The 15,809-nt window shown below is 35.1% G+C and overlaps 1 protein-coding gene across 1 annotated transcript in view; it reads left to right on the forward strand.

Annotated features, from left to right (window-relative positions):
• PSPC1 (paraspeckle component 1) overlaps nucleotides 1–15,809 on the forward strand; it is a 37,753-nt gene that overhangs the window by 20,373 nt on the left and 1,571 nt on the right. The window contains exons 7-8 of the mRNA XM_010186234.1: nucleotides 9,277–9,334; nucleotides 13,381–13,550. Of these exons, the coding sequence (XP_010184536.1) occupies nucleotides 9,277–9,334; nucleotides 13,381–13,550 (228 nt within the window). The remainder of the gene's footprint in view (nucleotides 1–9,276; nucleotides 9,335–13,380; nucleotides 13,551–15,809) is intronic.

Consider the following 15,809-nt stretch of genomic DNA (forward strand, 5'->3'; position numbering starts at 1 on the left):
TGAAAGAGTATTTGTATTGGCTTTGTTTTGTATGTGACTTGAAGCACACTGCTTTTACTAGTGTTGCAGAATTCAGTTTTGTTGATGTACTTGTGGCAGATTAGCTGGTAAGTGTCTTTTCTGAATGTATTAGTACAAAAGATCTGAAAAAAAGACAATGTCAAAATAGTGTTCTTCAGGTATTGTTTCTCTTTTGTATAAGGTGCTGTTTTTTATAATCCTTTTAAAATTTGATTTGCGTATGGTGTCTTTGTGTTTGTTCCCTCGCCCTTTCTGAATTACTTAACATTTGTTTATCTATAGGGGAACTTGTATGTTCTTTAGGTAAGAACTAGCTGGTTTTTTGACCCTGTTTGTTTTCATTTCCATTGTGTCTCTAACATGATTCTGACCTTTAGGTCTCTAGTACATAAATAAAATAGGTTTTGTTAGATGTCTTTTGATGAAAGCAGACACTGTAGTTTAAGAGTTACTGTGTGTGCACTTTGGTCAGGGGATTTAATGGGAAAAAGAAATTCTAAATCCATTTTGATTTCTTTAGATGACCAGTTTCTTAAATACTATGATTGCCTGATACAATGAATATTTTTTTCCTTAGTTAAAACTCTGTTTATTCAAGTGGTAAGTGTTTTTTTCTTCATTCAGGTCTACTTCATCTTGCTTCTGTTTCACAGTAAATGACTTCCAGGTTGTAAAAAAGTAGTAGCAGGAAAACAATGGAGAGCTGGAAAACGATGGAACCTGGTTTCATGCCAGGAAGTTTCATTGATGTTTTTGTTCATGTTTTGTATTTAAGTCCTGTGTGTGTGGACAGGCTAGATTTTGGGGAAATCTTAGACACTGAACTAGTCTGATTGTAAGCAACGTTCATAACGTGTATAAAAGACTGCATATGTATGTCCTCTCCTACAGGAGAGGACCTCTTTGTGGTGATGAAAAAAACCTTTGGCTTTCAGCTTTAGTATTTGCATATTCTAATCACTTCATAACTCAGATCCATTATGGCATAGCAACTACAGCTAGACTTTTTTTGTTGTTACAATTTAGTCATCATATATAATTACAGAATAATAGAATATTATTTACTTGGTGAGGAAAAGTTGTCATTACAACAGTCCAGAAGACTTCTATTTAGTGTACTGTGCCTCTAACTGGTGCTGCTTTTAAAGTGTTTTCAGTTGACTTTGTAACGTTATATTCAACGTTCCAATTAAGAATTAGATTTTTACGTAAACACTTCATGATAAAGGATATTCTTCACTGGTTATTTTTTCTTCTAAGTAAATATTGATGACTTTTACTTCGTGTCATCCTTCATCTTGTTTTGAACCAGTCCAGTGTTCATTCTTTTTGAATATTTGCCTAGATTTTTTTTCATGTGCAAGGAAAACTTAACCTTTTCCAAATCTAAAATGCAGCATTGTTTTGTAATGCCCAGTTTTCTGTTAAAAGTTTTAGTGTATTTCTACATGATGGCACAGTTAGCCCAGACTTTGCTACCAGTTTAACAGCCCTTCAGCTCTACATCCACCAGGGTGAATTATGGAGTGCATCTTAAATTAAATAATTCACAACTTGTTCTGTGAAAGTAAAGTATCCTCCATGCTTCCATGGATGTCTGTTTTGATACTTTAATTCAAAGCTGCAGCATAATATGCTTGTGAAGGTTTGAATATATTGTGAATGTAATGTGATTATAGTACCTCTGTGAGTTCTGAACTTGGAGATGTAGTGGGTATTCGTTTCAGAAAGTAGCTTTTCAGGCAAGCAAACAGTTAAGTGCCTTAAAATGATTACAAATGAAAAAAATGTTCAGCTGCTGAACTGTATTAAATTTGTTTTTAATTTTATTAATGCCATTCAAAAAATGAAGCTAATAGAAAGGGGAAGAGTGTTTTTGTGTATTGGTTCCATAGACCTAAAGTGCCTCTTAACTCCAGTGGAACTGAATTATTTGACAGAATGTTGTAGTGAGGAAGCTGAAATCAAGAGAGTTAATATATAGATATTACTTGTTTTTAAGGATTTCCAGATCTGTTACAGTGATTACATTTTCTAAGTACCTTTATGTGAAAAATTATTTCTGAATTTTAACTTAAAATATTTGAGAAGCAGAATTTGACCTTCTTTGTGTTAGTTGTTAGATCAAGAGGAAACTTTGATGGAATACATCTGTTCCTGTTTGCTCTCAAATGGTTGACGGCAATGGCATTTGGAAAAAAAATATAAAAATCTTTCTTTGCAGCTACACCCTCAGAGGGTGCTTCATACTGTCATAGGTGTTAAGGTGCATGGTAGGATTTGCTTTGCCTGAACAGATGACATAAAGATGCTTGGGCAGAGGCATGGAATTAAAGTCTTTAGATTTTATTCGTAGCTGCTGTTTATATGCAGTTTGTTTGGAGCCAGATTTTTCTATCCATATACATTAATTTTTTTGGCTGGTGAGTAACATTTTCCACAGGTGGTGAGAAAATGAGGAACTGTAGTTAACTTGCCTAGTCAGGTTTATTCTGTAGATGTTTTATATGCAATATTTTACTGTATTATAACAAATGAAAGTGGGAGAGGTGGGGTAAATAACTTGGTAAGTAATGTTATATCAATGCAGTGTTTTCAATAAAATACTAAAATTCAGAGAAGCAGCAAGTAACTACGAGACAACATAAAGCAGAAAAGAGAAATCTCAACATGGGACAAAGCTCAATAATCAGAAGAGCAGTTTCTATTGTAAAAGTTTAATGTTTAGGTCAGTAGACAAAAGACATTCAGAAAAATCTCTGTAGACGTGTAGGCAACTCCTGTAGTAGCGATGGGCAGTTTTTAATCATGAAGATGGGTGAATCTCTCTGCATCCAAGTCAGTGACCAAATTCTCAGTTGTCTCCATGACAGTGTTTATTAATGAATGTCTTTTTTAAAATAAAAGGTTATATTACTACCTTTTCTGGCTCAGACAGTAAGTTTTCTTTTATTCACTTGTTCTGAGATGAAAACCAGTAATGATCACATTTTTTCATCTAACTTTGAAATTGTCTTTTCTAGTTCATTTGCCTTATTTCTATAGTTTAGAGCAGTGGTTATTTTCTGCTTCTCGTGACATAGGAGTGAGAAAATGTCTCCATTGTATAACAGTTGCAAGTATTTTGTACTGTGTTCCTAATCTAGTTTAGTTTCTACTCCAAGCTTAAATTTTGAAGAAAATTCATTTTTTTTTTTTACATTATTTTAATAGTTTGCCAGGAAGTGACTATTTACTGCAGACGGGTTTTGCTTTAAGGTATTAACCATTTTCAGTTGACGTTCTTGAAACAACTTCAACCAGCTCTTAACTTACCTTCCTGCAGTAGTATTTTTCTACAAAATTCTTTAGTTTTCCCTTTGCTAATTTTGAAATAGTAGCTGAAACTTATTTCCAGGCTGAAACAAGCCCAGTGTGCCATGTGGAGGCTGATGAATAACAAAAGTATTTGAGAGTCTTTTATGTTGGGAAAAAGAAATTTTCTGTCCATTTTCAATGGTGGTGGTTTGGTCCACGTTTTATAACAAATATGTTTTTTGATCTAGTTTTACCTTTTTATATATATGCTCATTCTACAGGATGTCACAGGTTTTTCTTTCAGAGGTGGAATTAACTAGAAAAGTTCGGATTTTAAAAAAATTGAGGAAGGGACACTTGAAATGTAAGTGAAATCTGGTAGATAATTGTTTTTCTGCATTACAAAGGAAAGAAGAACATGTGGACTGCTGTCTTCTTATACACTGCAGTCGTATTTGGAGAATATGAAATACAAATCTTTTTTTTGGCCAACTTGCAAGAACAGCAAATAGATTAATGTACTCGGCTTCCTTTGGCTTAGATTTTGAGAGAAACTTACCTTGCATATCTTGAAACTGGTCTTAAGAAAAAAAGAGTAATTGCAGCAGTATCTTTTGAGATAGTAGTAATGTAACAGTGGTTCATTCTTGAATGTTTTCAGTCCTTGTAATCAGATTGTGTTAAGACTTTGCAGCTGCTATAAATGACATTCTTTTTATATGCTAATGTGTACAATGAAATGTACATCATAGTACTTAGTAAAAATGTGTTGCGGTTCCTGAGATATCTCAGTTTCCTTGATTCTCACAAATTTGAGGGGCCTTTAGGTGGTCTGTGGGCGTACCTCTTTTAGATTAGCCTGCTGGCTGTCTCTTTTGTATTAGGTAGTGTTTTCTTTCAGAGGATTATTAAATGTGGGTTAGTGAGATAACCACATAGCTGTCTCTGTAATGTGAGTATCATTAGTGCAATTAAACCGCTTTCTTAGCCAAAACTCTCAGTGTAGACCTAACTTAAACATCACATGAGGATTGATGTGTTAAAAGAAGTCAGTTTTTATTCATACTGGATTTTGCATCTAGCTGTAGGAGGATGACTTAAAAAAAGCATACTGGGTGGATTAGAGTTATTTAACACTGTACTCTGCCCTTGAAAAAAACAACCAGCAAGGTGCATGTTTCGGAAAGTAGAAGCTAGTTTTATCTAAACAAAAGAGGATCTTAAAATGTCTTCCATCGTGTAAAGATCAGAAATGGCTGGTATTAAAATAAAGGTGAATTCAAGAGAATGTGTAACTTTCTTTTTGAAAAGTTTCTTCTGAATCTGGAAGCTAGAAGTGTTGAGTATGTGTGTTCTCTCACACATACAATGCAATCCGTTTCTGCTTTTTCCAGTGTTAATATGTGTGAGGTGATGCACTGAGACACTTTTCAATACTTAGTTAATGAGGTTGTATAATGCAGTACTATTGTACAGAATTCTTTATTAACTATGAGTAAAATATACTAGTATATGTTACAAGGTATATTAACTGTCATTTTTAATATGCTGTGGTAGCTGTCTTGCACATTAATATAAATTTAGTTCTCTTGTCCTTGTAAGTAATTTTTCTTTACCTGTAAAGAACTTAAAGAAATAATCATTCTAGAAGAGAGTAATGAATTCTAGTAAGAGGTACAGAAACGTCTTACCTATTTTGACACATGCAGAGTCCGCTAAAAAGTTGAATTCAGTGTCCATGTTAATGAAAACAGGTGAGAGAATCAGCAGCCCTGTGAATTACATTTTGCTTTTTGGGTTTTTTTTTTTTCTTGATAAGGGAATTTTTTGATGCTGTGTCTTAGCATTATTTTGGCCACCATTCCTTAGCTGAAAGGTGAGTGAATAGTCCTATATTAAGTGGGAAGTGCATCTTCATTTTCTTTGGGCTGCTGCAATTGCATGGCCTGTTTCTGGGAAAAGATGGTATTGTTTTATCAGTTAAAATCCAGTTTTATAACTACTTGTATTTTTATTTTTCAATCTGAGAAGGGAATTGCATCTGATACATTCTCCCATATCAATTCTTAGATGTCTTCTTGAAACAGTTTCATCATTTTAAAGAGTGAATTTAAGAACATATTAGTACATTTTTTAAAAAAAACTAGAAGAATCATCTTGGCAGTTCTCTGTATACTTGGACTACTGGTATCAGTGGTACTTGAGGTTTAAGAACATTGCGTGTGATAGATCTTGAATGATTAAGTAACCTTGTTTCTAATACCTTTTTAAAGGGGAGAACCCACACTATATTGAATGTACAATATAGATGTAATTTGAAAAGTAGGGGTATTCAGCGTTTTTGTGTAGATCTGCTTTTTACAGTTGACATTAAAAGGACTTGATATTGTAAGGAAACATCATTTGTAATGCTTTTTAATGCAAATCTAAAGTAATTAGCAAGTATAATGCTATAGTTGTCATAGCAGTTTTCTACAAGCAAATTACATTAATCAGACCTTTTTGAGGTTTGTTTGCATTAGTGAGTTTTGCAGTGTTTTATAAGAATCCTGCAACAAAAGTTGTTTGGAAAGCTTTTGAGTTGTGTAAAGAATTATCCTTTTACAATAAGATGCTGTTCTTTACTTGCTTCCCTTTGTTGTTTTTGTTTTGTTTATTTGTTTGGGTTTTTTAATCTTCCCAAAACTTAAATTGCACTTTACTATGCATCCTTTGTCTTACGGCTTTCTTTTCCCCCTATAATTGCCTGTCATCCATTTTTCTTGTTCTCTTCCAGTTTAAGTTGTTTTCCCAGGTACCGGGTGACTTCAGAGGTTCTTAATCGCCTCCCTACACCTTATTCTAGTAAAAGTTAAGCCTCTTCTCCTGCTGCTCAGTTTTAACTCCCTGTTACGGGTAGTTATGGGTGGCTTCAGGGAAGGGACTGACACAGGCTGCTACTCAGAAGAAGAATGGGCAGTCACATAGGGAGGAGAAGAAGCTCTGAGAAGATATCGCTGTCATTGCTATGTTCTGCAAAGGGTTTGAGTATCCAAGAACAAAGCTCTCAGGTGGACTGGAATATCAGCCACCACTGGTTTGGCTACTCTATTGTAACTGTCTGTTGGTATTTCTTTCTTTCCTGTATTTTGGGCAAAGACCATTGAATAGGTGACCTAACTTACCTGCAATAAGGTGTTTATGCTCACATAGTAAATAGCTGTCTAGGACATGATGTGTATGAGATAGGACTGAATTTTTGTTACCATCTGGATTCCTGCAAATACAGGTTTTGGCAAATTAAGCACATGTTTTTATAGTTAATACGTTGTGCATTTAATTATATTCATGCTATATGCTGTCAGTTAACATTTGAAATTGAGTGCTTTCTCTGATGGTGGGTTTATCTTAAATTTACTAATTCCATGTTAACCGTATGGGTAGAATTTCCTCATGCTGAAAATTCAAAAGAACGTAAGTTGTGAACATGCATTATTAGTAGGACTAATAATAATTCCTGTAGGCATGTTGATAGATTAACAGTAGACATCATAAGGCACATTTATGGATCATGAGTCTATAGCTGAAATGTTGAAATGTTTTTTATAAGGTAGTAATTCAACACCAGAGTTAAAGCTCAAAAATGGCAAATCATGTTTTTTGTTAAAGGTTAGACTAGACTAAAAAAAAAAGTAAAAGTTGGTTTCTCTACACCTCCTTTGTTGTATTACTGTTAACTGAAGACTGGTATCATTTCAAGCTGAGAAAAAACTAGTTTCTTGCTGGGAGGAAGTGTACTGTGCTTCTTAAAAGAAGTGTGTGTTATAGCTTGCCAATGCTTCTGTCCTTTGCAAAGAAATCTAGTTGAATTCTTGTAACTAGTACAGATTTCTAGCTCTGTATTTAATGTCCATATCTAGCTGGTATTTTTCTGGACACTGCCTTATATGACACATCTCACAGTAAAACAAAAAAAACCGCCCATCACCTTGCAGTTGAACCTGCGATGCATCAAGTTATGTACAGTAATTCAAAATCTGGTACTTTTCCTTGTAGCTCAAGGATATCTCACAGCTGTTTGTGGCATGTTCTGTTTTTTCACATGCATTTATGCATCTGATTGCCACGATCTTTTTTCTACCATGTTGGACTAGGGATTGACATTAGGAATGATCTACCACTTTTCCTTCTGCTGCTTCATGACGAGGCTGAGGTGTAAAAGCAGACTAATATCAACAATCAATATGTGTGCTGATTTTGTGACTTAACTCACTAGTATCAATTTTTGGGTATGCCTGATCCTAATAGGGCTGCTGATTTTACTTAAGATGTCAGTTGTTGTTACTGTGCAAAGACTGACAAAGTGGTTGCATGTTCTGTTATAAACGTTTAATGTGGGTTCTAGGGTCAGAAGATGACGTCCTTTTTAGTCTTCATCAGCGGCCTTTCATAGCTGGACCTTAAAACTGCCTGTGTCTTTTAAAAGTTACGAGGCCTTACTTTTCCTCTTCATGCTATTTCTTTTGAAAATAGTGTATAATCGTCTTGTGTTAAGTTAATTTTCTAGGTTAATATGAGTTACAGAAACAAAGCTATTGACCTGAGACCTGTCATTTATCTTATGACAATTTCCCGTACCAGGATATTTTTACAAAACTCTTGACTCTGTTCTGTCCAGTATTGGAGTCTGCTGCTTTAAGTGTGTGAAGATAGAAGATTCACGTTTGGCATCCCAAACATGATTGAACTAAAAGGAGTTTTGTGAAATGGTGAAAATACTGTGAATGTATTTTGATTTGATTAATATTTCAGTTTAAAGGTTGCTTTTAGCAAGACCTATTCGGTTACCTGATATATGGAATTGTTTTCAAAGTTCACCTGAACTTATAAAGTGGAATGATTTTCAGAATCAGGTAAATTGTTTTTCATATGCTTATTTGTGGCCCATGTACGTTCACTCAAGAGTGGAATATATGTTAACGTTCTTGCAGAAAATTAATCCGTTTTCATTTTGAACTGTGAATTTGTTTCTATTTCATCCTTTTGATGTAAGCGGTAATACTGAAATCCCTTGGAATTATCTGTGATAGGTATAGTTGATTTTCCCCAAGGTAATAGTTTTTGGCACTCCGGGTACTCTTTTGAGTATTGTTTCATAGTAGGCCATGGTTCATGATCAGTAACTCTCTTGCTGTTGAATGACTGAGCATCAACTGAATATGGATCAATTTGGCATGTTATTTGTCTATTTAGTATAAATGCATGTGACATAGTTGATGTAGATACTACATTTTGATGGTAGTTTCAAAAGGATGGTCAGTATCTGAACTGGCATAGCGATAGCATGATATAATTTATCAAAAAATGTACCACCACCAAGTGAAGTCAAAACTATTTAAACCTTGAAAGGCTGGATTAGATGATCCTTGTGGTCCCTTCCAACCTGGTATTCTATGATTCTGTGATATTTGAACAAAGATCAACTGGCAGATGAAGTTTATATACCATAATACAACACATCAGAGCTTGGTTTCCAATTAGCGCAAGCATTTTTGAGTTGTGGAGCTGAATTGGCTTTATTATTGAACCATGGCCTTTGGTCAATACTGTAATAAATTGTCTTTATTTATAGTTTAAATGTAAGTATACTGCTTGTTATAATGAAAAACCCTGCATGAAGATGGATTCATTTGCAGGTGATCACATGACTATTTGGAAACTTTAGATTGCTGCAGCTGGTAAAATAAACTTGTGATATTTAACCTTTAGCATTATGCAGAAATCTACAGCATTGCTATAGTGAACTTATCATCCCATTTGATTTTATAAAAACGGGAGTATAGTTAACTTTATTGTTTGTACATTTTTCTAATCAGTGGAAACTTTGGAAACTTAATTTTTTTTTTTTAATGGAGTAAATGGGAATGTCTTAAGTTCTAAGAATGATAGGTTGACCATGAAAACTATGTTTACTTTCAGAGAGAACAGGAAATGAGAATGGGTGATATGGGTCCTCGTGGAGCAATAAACATGGGAGGTAGGGATCTGAAGGAAAAAGGCTTCTGTAATGTACAATTTCTTTTTCTTTGGGACTGTACATGTTACTCAAGCACTATTAATAAGTGATGACTACTGATAAAAAGGAATAAATAGTATTAGGAGATGAAAAAATCTCACACATCTTCTTTCCAAACAGCTGGGGTTTTTTCCCCAACAGAAGTCTTCATTTTATTGTTTTAACTACCTGTGGGAGAAAAATGTTATCCAAGTTAAGAGAAGCAAAAAGGCAGGGAAAGGTGACCTCTAGAAATTATGTGATACAAAAGAGGAATTTTTTCTTCAGAAAGTATGTGAGGTTCTTTTGAAAGTACTGCCTATTCAGAGAAGTTGGGCCTGAAACAGCATAAGGTGAAATGATGTAGAGCTTAAAATCGGTAAGTTCTTGTTGACATACCTGACAAAAGATGGATGAATAATTGGGTTGGTGTTCTACTAATTTATTGCAAGTCTGTATTTGCAAGTATTCTCAGTTCACTTTTGTGACATAAAATACTCTCACTGCTGAAAACTGTTACTGTGAAGTCTGGAAAAGTACATTCTTAATTATTAGCGCTTGCTTTGTGTATGCAGGCGGAAACAGTTTGGAATCTTACTTAATCAGAATATCTGCTTTTAAACAAGACTGAAACCTGGAATATTTCTTTTACCAAAAAAATCTTACTAAACTATTATTTGTCTCTTAGAAGCTTACTGTTGTTAATTTAAAATAAGATTTTAATTTTAAGAAAATTTCATACTATATTTGCATATTTTAAATTAGAAAGTACATACAAAACTTAGTAAGCATTTTTGCTTGATGTTTTCAGTAATGTTAATTTGTAAACTAATGAATTGGCTCAGACCACGTTTTAGAATTCACCATTTCCTTGCAATTATTAGAGACACTTACAGCTGCAAATAGAAATAGGCTTTTTGTTTTGGTGAAGATAGAGCTTTAAAAAATAATTCTGAAGGAAGACATTGTGAAATTATTTACAGCAGAAGCGTGGATTTTGACTAATTTTCTAAAATAGTTGTACTTTTGCATATTATTGCACTCAACCTAAAAATTTCATTTATTTAGAAGACTTTGTAAATACTGATACTGTGGAAACTACTAATGCTGGTTGTCCAGATCCACAAGATATCCTTTTAATTTACAGATTTTAGATGTGAATTTATAGCATTCAGTTTGCAGTCCTTTTTCTTAAGTTTTACTGCTTAGCAATGTTCATCGTAGTTTTGATTTGTACTTCTTGTCTATGACTTTGGATTTTAAACATGATCCAAATGCTTTCAGAAATAAATGTGTAGTTCCAAATGAAGTTCTAGTAACAGTGAACTACTATTTTAAGTAGGGGAATATGTCCATAACCAATAGGTAAAGATAGTGTTTGTTTCCACAGTATCTGGAACAGAGATTTTAGCTTATCTCACTGTAGAGATTTTTTTTCCTTAGCCCATTAAGAACCCCACCACTACAGCCAAAAGAACCTAATCCCAAAAACATGGAGTAGACCTGTAAATAGTAGACCTTTAATTGTTGATCTTGGCATCCTTTCTCAACATTTCTGTTGAAATTGTAACTTTTTTTTTTAACCGGCCTTTACTGTGCCATTGGTGACTTTTCATCGTGTGGGACAGTGGAGAGCTGGAGTATCTGCAGTAATGGAAATACCTGGATAGTAACATTATTAGAAAGGAGGGTACCTTTGTGACGGTTTTGATTAGTGTTGGGCTGGCTTGTGCAGGACCAGTCATTTTTGCGTTGTTGTCTGCAGCAGACAGGTTCTGCGAAAATCTGCATGCCTCAGCATAGCACTTAAATGGATTTGTAATGCTAGGTGCAGCTGTTAGACTCTTCAGTGTGGGAAAAAAAAAGTACTTTTTTGGGAACTATCTCTGCATTGGTGAGGATTACTGACTTGACTTGCTGCCTTCTGTGTCACACCTTGGCACGTGCAGTTTGGACACTTGGAGCATACCTTTTCAGCCCTCTAGATTGCAGAAGACGATGTTTTGCTAGTGTCTGTGCATTGTGGCATGAACATCGATGGCTTGTTTCCATCTGTTGCTGAACCTGGTCCAGTGAACCAACTGCTAACATCAGTGTTCCACCAAAAGGAAAGGGACTTCAGGTGGTTAGCTCGTGAGTCTCCTCTGGAGCTAGGAGAACCTCTGATGTAGAGCTAAAATGCCATAGTGGCCTCTCGCTGAAACTGTGCCAGGGCCCCACACGCTCCTTGCATTACGCTCCCCAGTTGTCCTCCTGTCAGAGCTGACTGCCTGAAAGTGGCTTAATAATCCAGAGATTTGATAGTGTCACCCTAGAAGTGCATTTGCGTGATACAGAGAGTAAGAACTTTTTTTCAGTTGTAAGATAAGCAAACACTACTGAGTATGGCCAGCTGTTTAATTAGTCCGTTAAGCAAGCCAATAACAGATAATTAAGCATTGTTTTTAGTTCCTGGCGCTACTGCCAGCACTAAACACTACCATCGTGATAGTCCTGCAGAGTACTTCTAGCATCTGAAAGTAAAGATTTCTCTTTATATTGGCAGTTGAGACTTCTCAGTTGCCTTCTGTATTTATTCATTGGATGGATTACACTAGAAACAGTTTTAGGGCATATTCAGCTGTAATTCTCTTTAATTGTAGCACAATCTTCTACCTACTACGTGAGCTGATTATGCTTGTGGGTAGGTAAGAAGCATTCAGCTTGCACGTACCTTTGTTTTGGCTCAGTGTCACGGGGAGAGATCTCGAGAGCTTCTCATTACTAAGTTGAAATGAGTTCTGTTTTTCAAAGTTAGAAGACTTTTTTTCTCCATTGTTTCTAATAAACTTGTGTAGCACTTCACGTATTCTGCTGTGTTGCACAGGGTGTTTTTGCCAAACAGCTTGCAGTTGGCACATTGTGTGCCCAGGTCTGCAATTTTAGCAGCAGTATCTTGGATGCAGTGGTTTCTGTGCTAAGTGGCCTGCTTATGGTGTTGTACCTCTATATATTTATTACTGAAGAAGCTGTAGTAGTGATGAGGGGTTGATTTTTGAAATAACAAGTTCATTAGTCTAGCAACGTCAGATTTCTTTATATTCTTGTATGTTGTAAGTCATGACTTCAAACCTAGGGTGGATTCCAAAGACATGTCTTCTTCCATCAACTAATTTTGGCTTAAAAGGGTGGGTTATCATTGTAGGGGGGGAAAGATGCACCACCACCAGTCTTAAAGTTGGTGATATTTTATAATAGCAGATGTAAATTACTTGATCAGGCTTCTTTCTTTCTTGTGGCAATATCAGAAAATGTTAGGAAGGCAGTCTTACCTACCTGTTGATTATGTCAGTGGGTGCTGGCAGTGGTATTTCCTAGCTCAACATTGTAGCTAAATTATCTGCTCAAAAGATGTCTTTAAGCTTTTCTTCTGCCTCTTACTGAGAATACTTTCAATTCTAACAAAACTTCCCTTATTTTTCTGGTACTTTTACTGTAGTAAATTGCATTTAAATGCAAGATTTATTTATGCTGTATTACAAATAATTTACTGTAAAATTGAGCACCATCTTTGGTGTTGCTGTTAGACATTAGACTAAAATACTGTAACGCTCTATACAGTTAACATAATACTGGTAGAACAGTTCTTGCAAATTGATATTTAATGTGTTATGATCGCTAAAGAGCCGAGTTGCCTCAGAGCTGCCAGTTACTGCAAAATGCTTGAGATTTTTGCTGATTTGTGGTGTCTATACTAGATATATATGCTATGTGAACAATTTTTGCACAGAAACTGTGCAGCTATATTTAGCTGCAAAGCTCAGGATTTTCCAATATACGCGATAGGTTATGTAATACAAAATGATGGGGATTAATGAAAATCTGTTTAAAAGCAGATGATTGAGATAAATGTACAGTCTCAAAGAATTTTTTTCTTTTTTTCAAGTATTGGATTTCTTGTACATTTGGGTTTTTAAATATTGTAAATTGTTTGTTTATTCTTGTAAAATTCAGATAGGACAGCTCTAAGTATAGATTGTTTTGCATAGATGCGTTTAGCCCAGCACCTGCTGGTAACCAAGGCCCTCCTCCAATGATGGGTATGAATATGAACAACAGAGGAACTTTACCTGGCCCTGCAATGGGTCCTGGTCCTTCCATGGGACCAGAAGGAGCTGCAAATATGGGAACACCAATGATGCCAGATAATGGAACAGTGGTAACGTATCACAAATTTAATTACTTTGTATAGCTGTCATGTCTCATGGCCCATTTTTGTTACCAAAGATATTTTCACACTGTGTAAGAACCCGTTACATGTTTTGAATCTGTTAAAAGTAATAAAACTTGTTCATGCAGATAATCTATAGCACAGAAAGGCAATTTTTATTTGATATTACTATTAAGTCAGTAGTTCCCTTAGGAATGGGGTGAGTTCTTTGGTCAGTAACTGGACTCTAAACCGAGGCTAGAAGATCCAGCACTTGGTGCAAAACTTTGCATGTATGACCTGTCATGAAAAACTCACTGATAGACAGAAATCACTTCTGTGAAATGAAGAAGGAACAACGTACCAGAGTAATCTGTAAATTTAGACATTTACTGTTTTTTCTTTTGTGAAACTAAATTCTGTGTATTAGCTTGTTGGGGTTTTTGATGAACAGTTAAATGTTGGAAGCTATGTAGTGTGAAGATATCTTTGTGTAAACTATTTAATTTTTTAATGCGACATTACTGGTTTTTTTGTATTTCTTTTCTAACAGTGTTGAAAGCATGAGATTATGACAGTAATTATGCCACTTAGCAAATAACTGTGCCAACAGCTGTTAGGGATAACTGTCATATCAACACAGGGCAAATAATACTGCCCAGTTGCCAAGAGTGGTAGGGAATGTCTGGTATACATCTGGAATTTTTATCGAGGCAGATACGCCGTTGGGATGCAGCTAAAGCACTCACTCTTTTTGCTCTTTTCTCCTTAGCCAGTCACTGTTCCTAGCTGTAATGCTTTATGTAGAGAAACAACTATATATATATTTTAAATCTGTTTCTTACATATTATTCTGTTATCCTGTAAAATAGATATTTGGGATGTTACTAGTGGTGGTGTGATATAAAAGAGTATATGGTATGAACAGTGATTTCATTATAGTTTTACTGAAACACAGAAGCATTTTGTAGCTGTATTTTTTTATACAGCTGTTCAGCCTTGTGAACACTGTCCATCTGTGATTGAGCGATCTGTAGAACGAAGTTTAGACAAAATCCTTTGCTCCTTAGAGGAAAATGAGATTTTGAGCATAAAATACATGAAGCTGATCTTTACCAGTTAAAGGAGAGGATCTCACTTCACATCATTGAAGCCAGCTCACTTTATCACTTGTATGATTTCTCACTAAGTGTGGGGATGCTTTTTGCAAAATACTGTTTTCAGAGATGCTTTTGCTGCAGACCAGTGTGTTACTGATTACCTCTGGAACATTTTCATGTTGTTATATGGACACTGAAAAAGAGGCGTAAGGAAAAATGCATGGTATTGTAAATCATGGTATCTATCTCAAACTGTTGTTTTTCTACAAAAAGTCATTCCAGGTATGGAAACGTAGGGAATGTACTGACACTTCAAAATCTATGTTTGGGTGGAAAAAAATAAAAAATTCATTTTCTTCTGCATACTTCTGAGGGACAAATTAGGTGTTTGTGGCAGTTTTTTGCCCTTTTTTATTTTTTGCTTTCAAAGTTTTTGATTTAGGGGACAGAATTTTGACCACAGAAAGGCATAGCATTAATGTATTTTTGCTGCTGTTGGAAAGACACCTTCAAGGTCCTTTGAGAGCTGTCTTCTAAAACACTTAAGAATTATTTTCGTTTTCTGCTGGCAGAAATAGAGAATATGCTTTAAAGGTCAGAAATGCAGTTTTCAGTTTTTGAATTGGATGTTTTTCTGGAGTCTTTTTGTTCCACCACAATCTTTTGAAACTTAGATTATCTTTGAACAGAACACTTTAAAAATCGCTTTCTCCTCCATACTTTATTGTAGGTAGGTAATCACTGCAGTTTTCTCATTAGCTGGAGAGAGGGACCTTTGTTGGAAAGAGAACTTGACTTTTTGTCCAAAAATCCAAAGACAAAAATGATCAGGAGTGTGTGATATATGGTATCTGTTGAAATTTATATCCATTGCTAACAAACTGGCGTGAGTTAAAGATAATATTTAAACAATTTCTAACCAGTGCTGCAGATTTTAAGGTACTTTGGGACACTAGTAGATCTTTATGCAGCTATTGAAGTAACTTTTTTCTTATTCAGTGTCAGATTTTAAACAATCACATATATACAACCATGATCGAAGTTGCAGACGTTTTTACCTAGATAGATATAATGCTGTTTTGAGACAATACATAAATGAATTAGCAGACTTCAGATCTGTTGAACTCTACTACTGTTACTGGAGTTAGGCTTTCAGAAGAATTCTCTT

Source organism: Mesitornis unicolor, unplaced genomic scaffold (genome assembly GCF_000695765.1).
Source record: "Mesitornis unicolor isolate BGI_N332 unplaced genomic scaffold, ASM69576v1 scaffold396, whole genome shotgun sequence".
Taxonomy (NCBI): Eukaryota; Metazoa; Chordata; class Aves; order Mesitornithiformes; family Mesitornithidae; genus Mesitornis; species Mesitornis unicolor.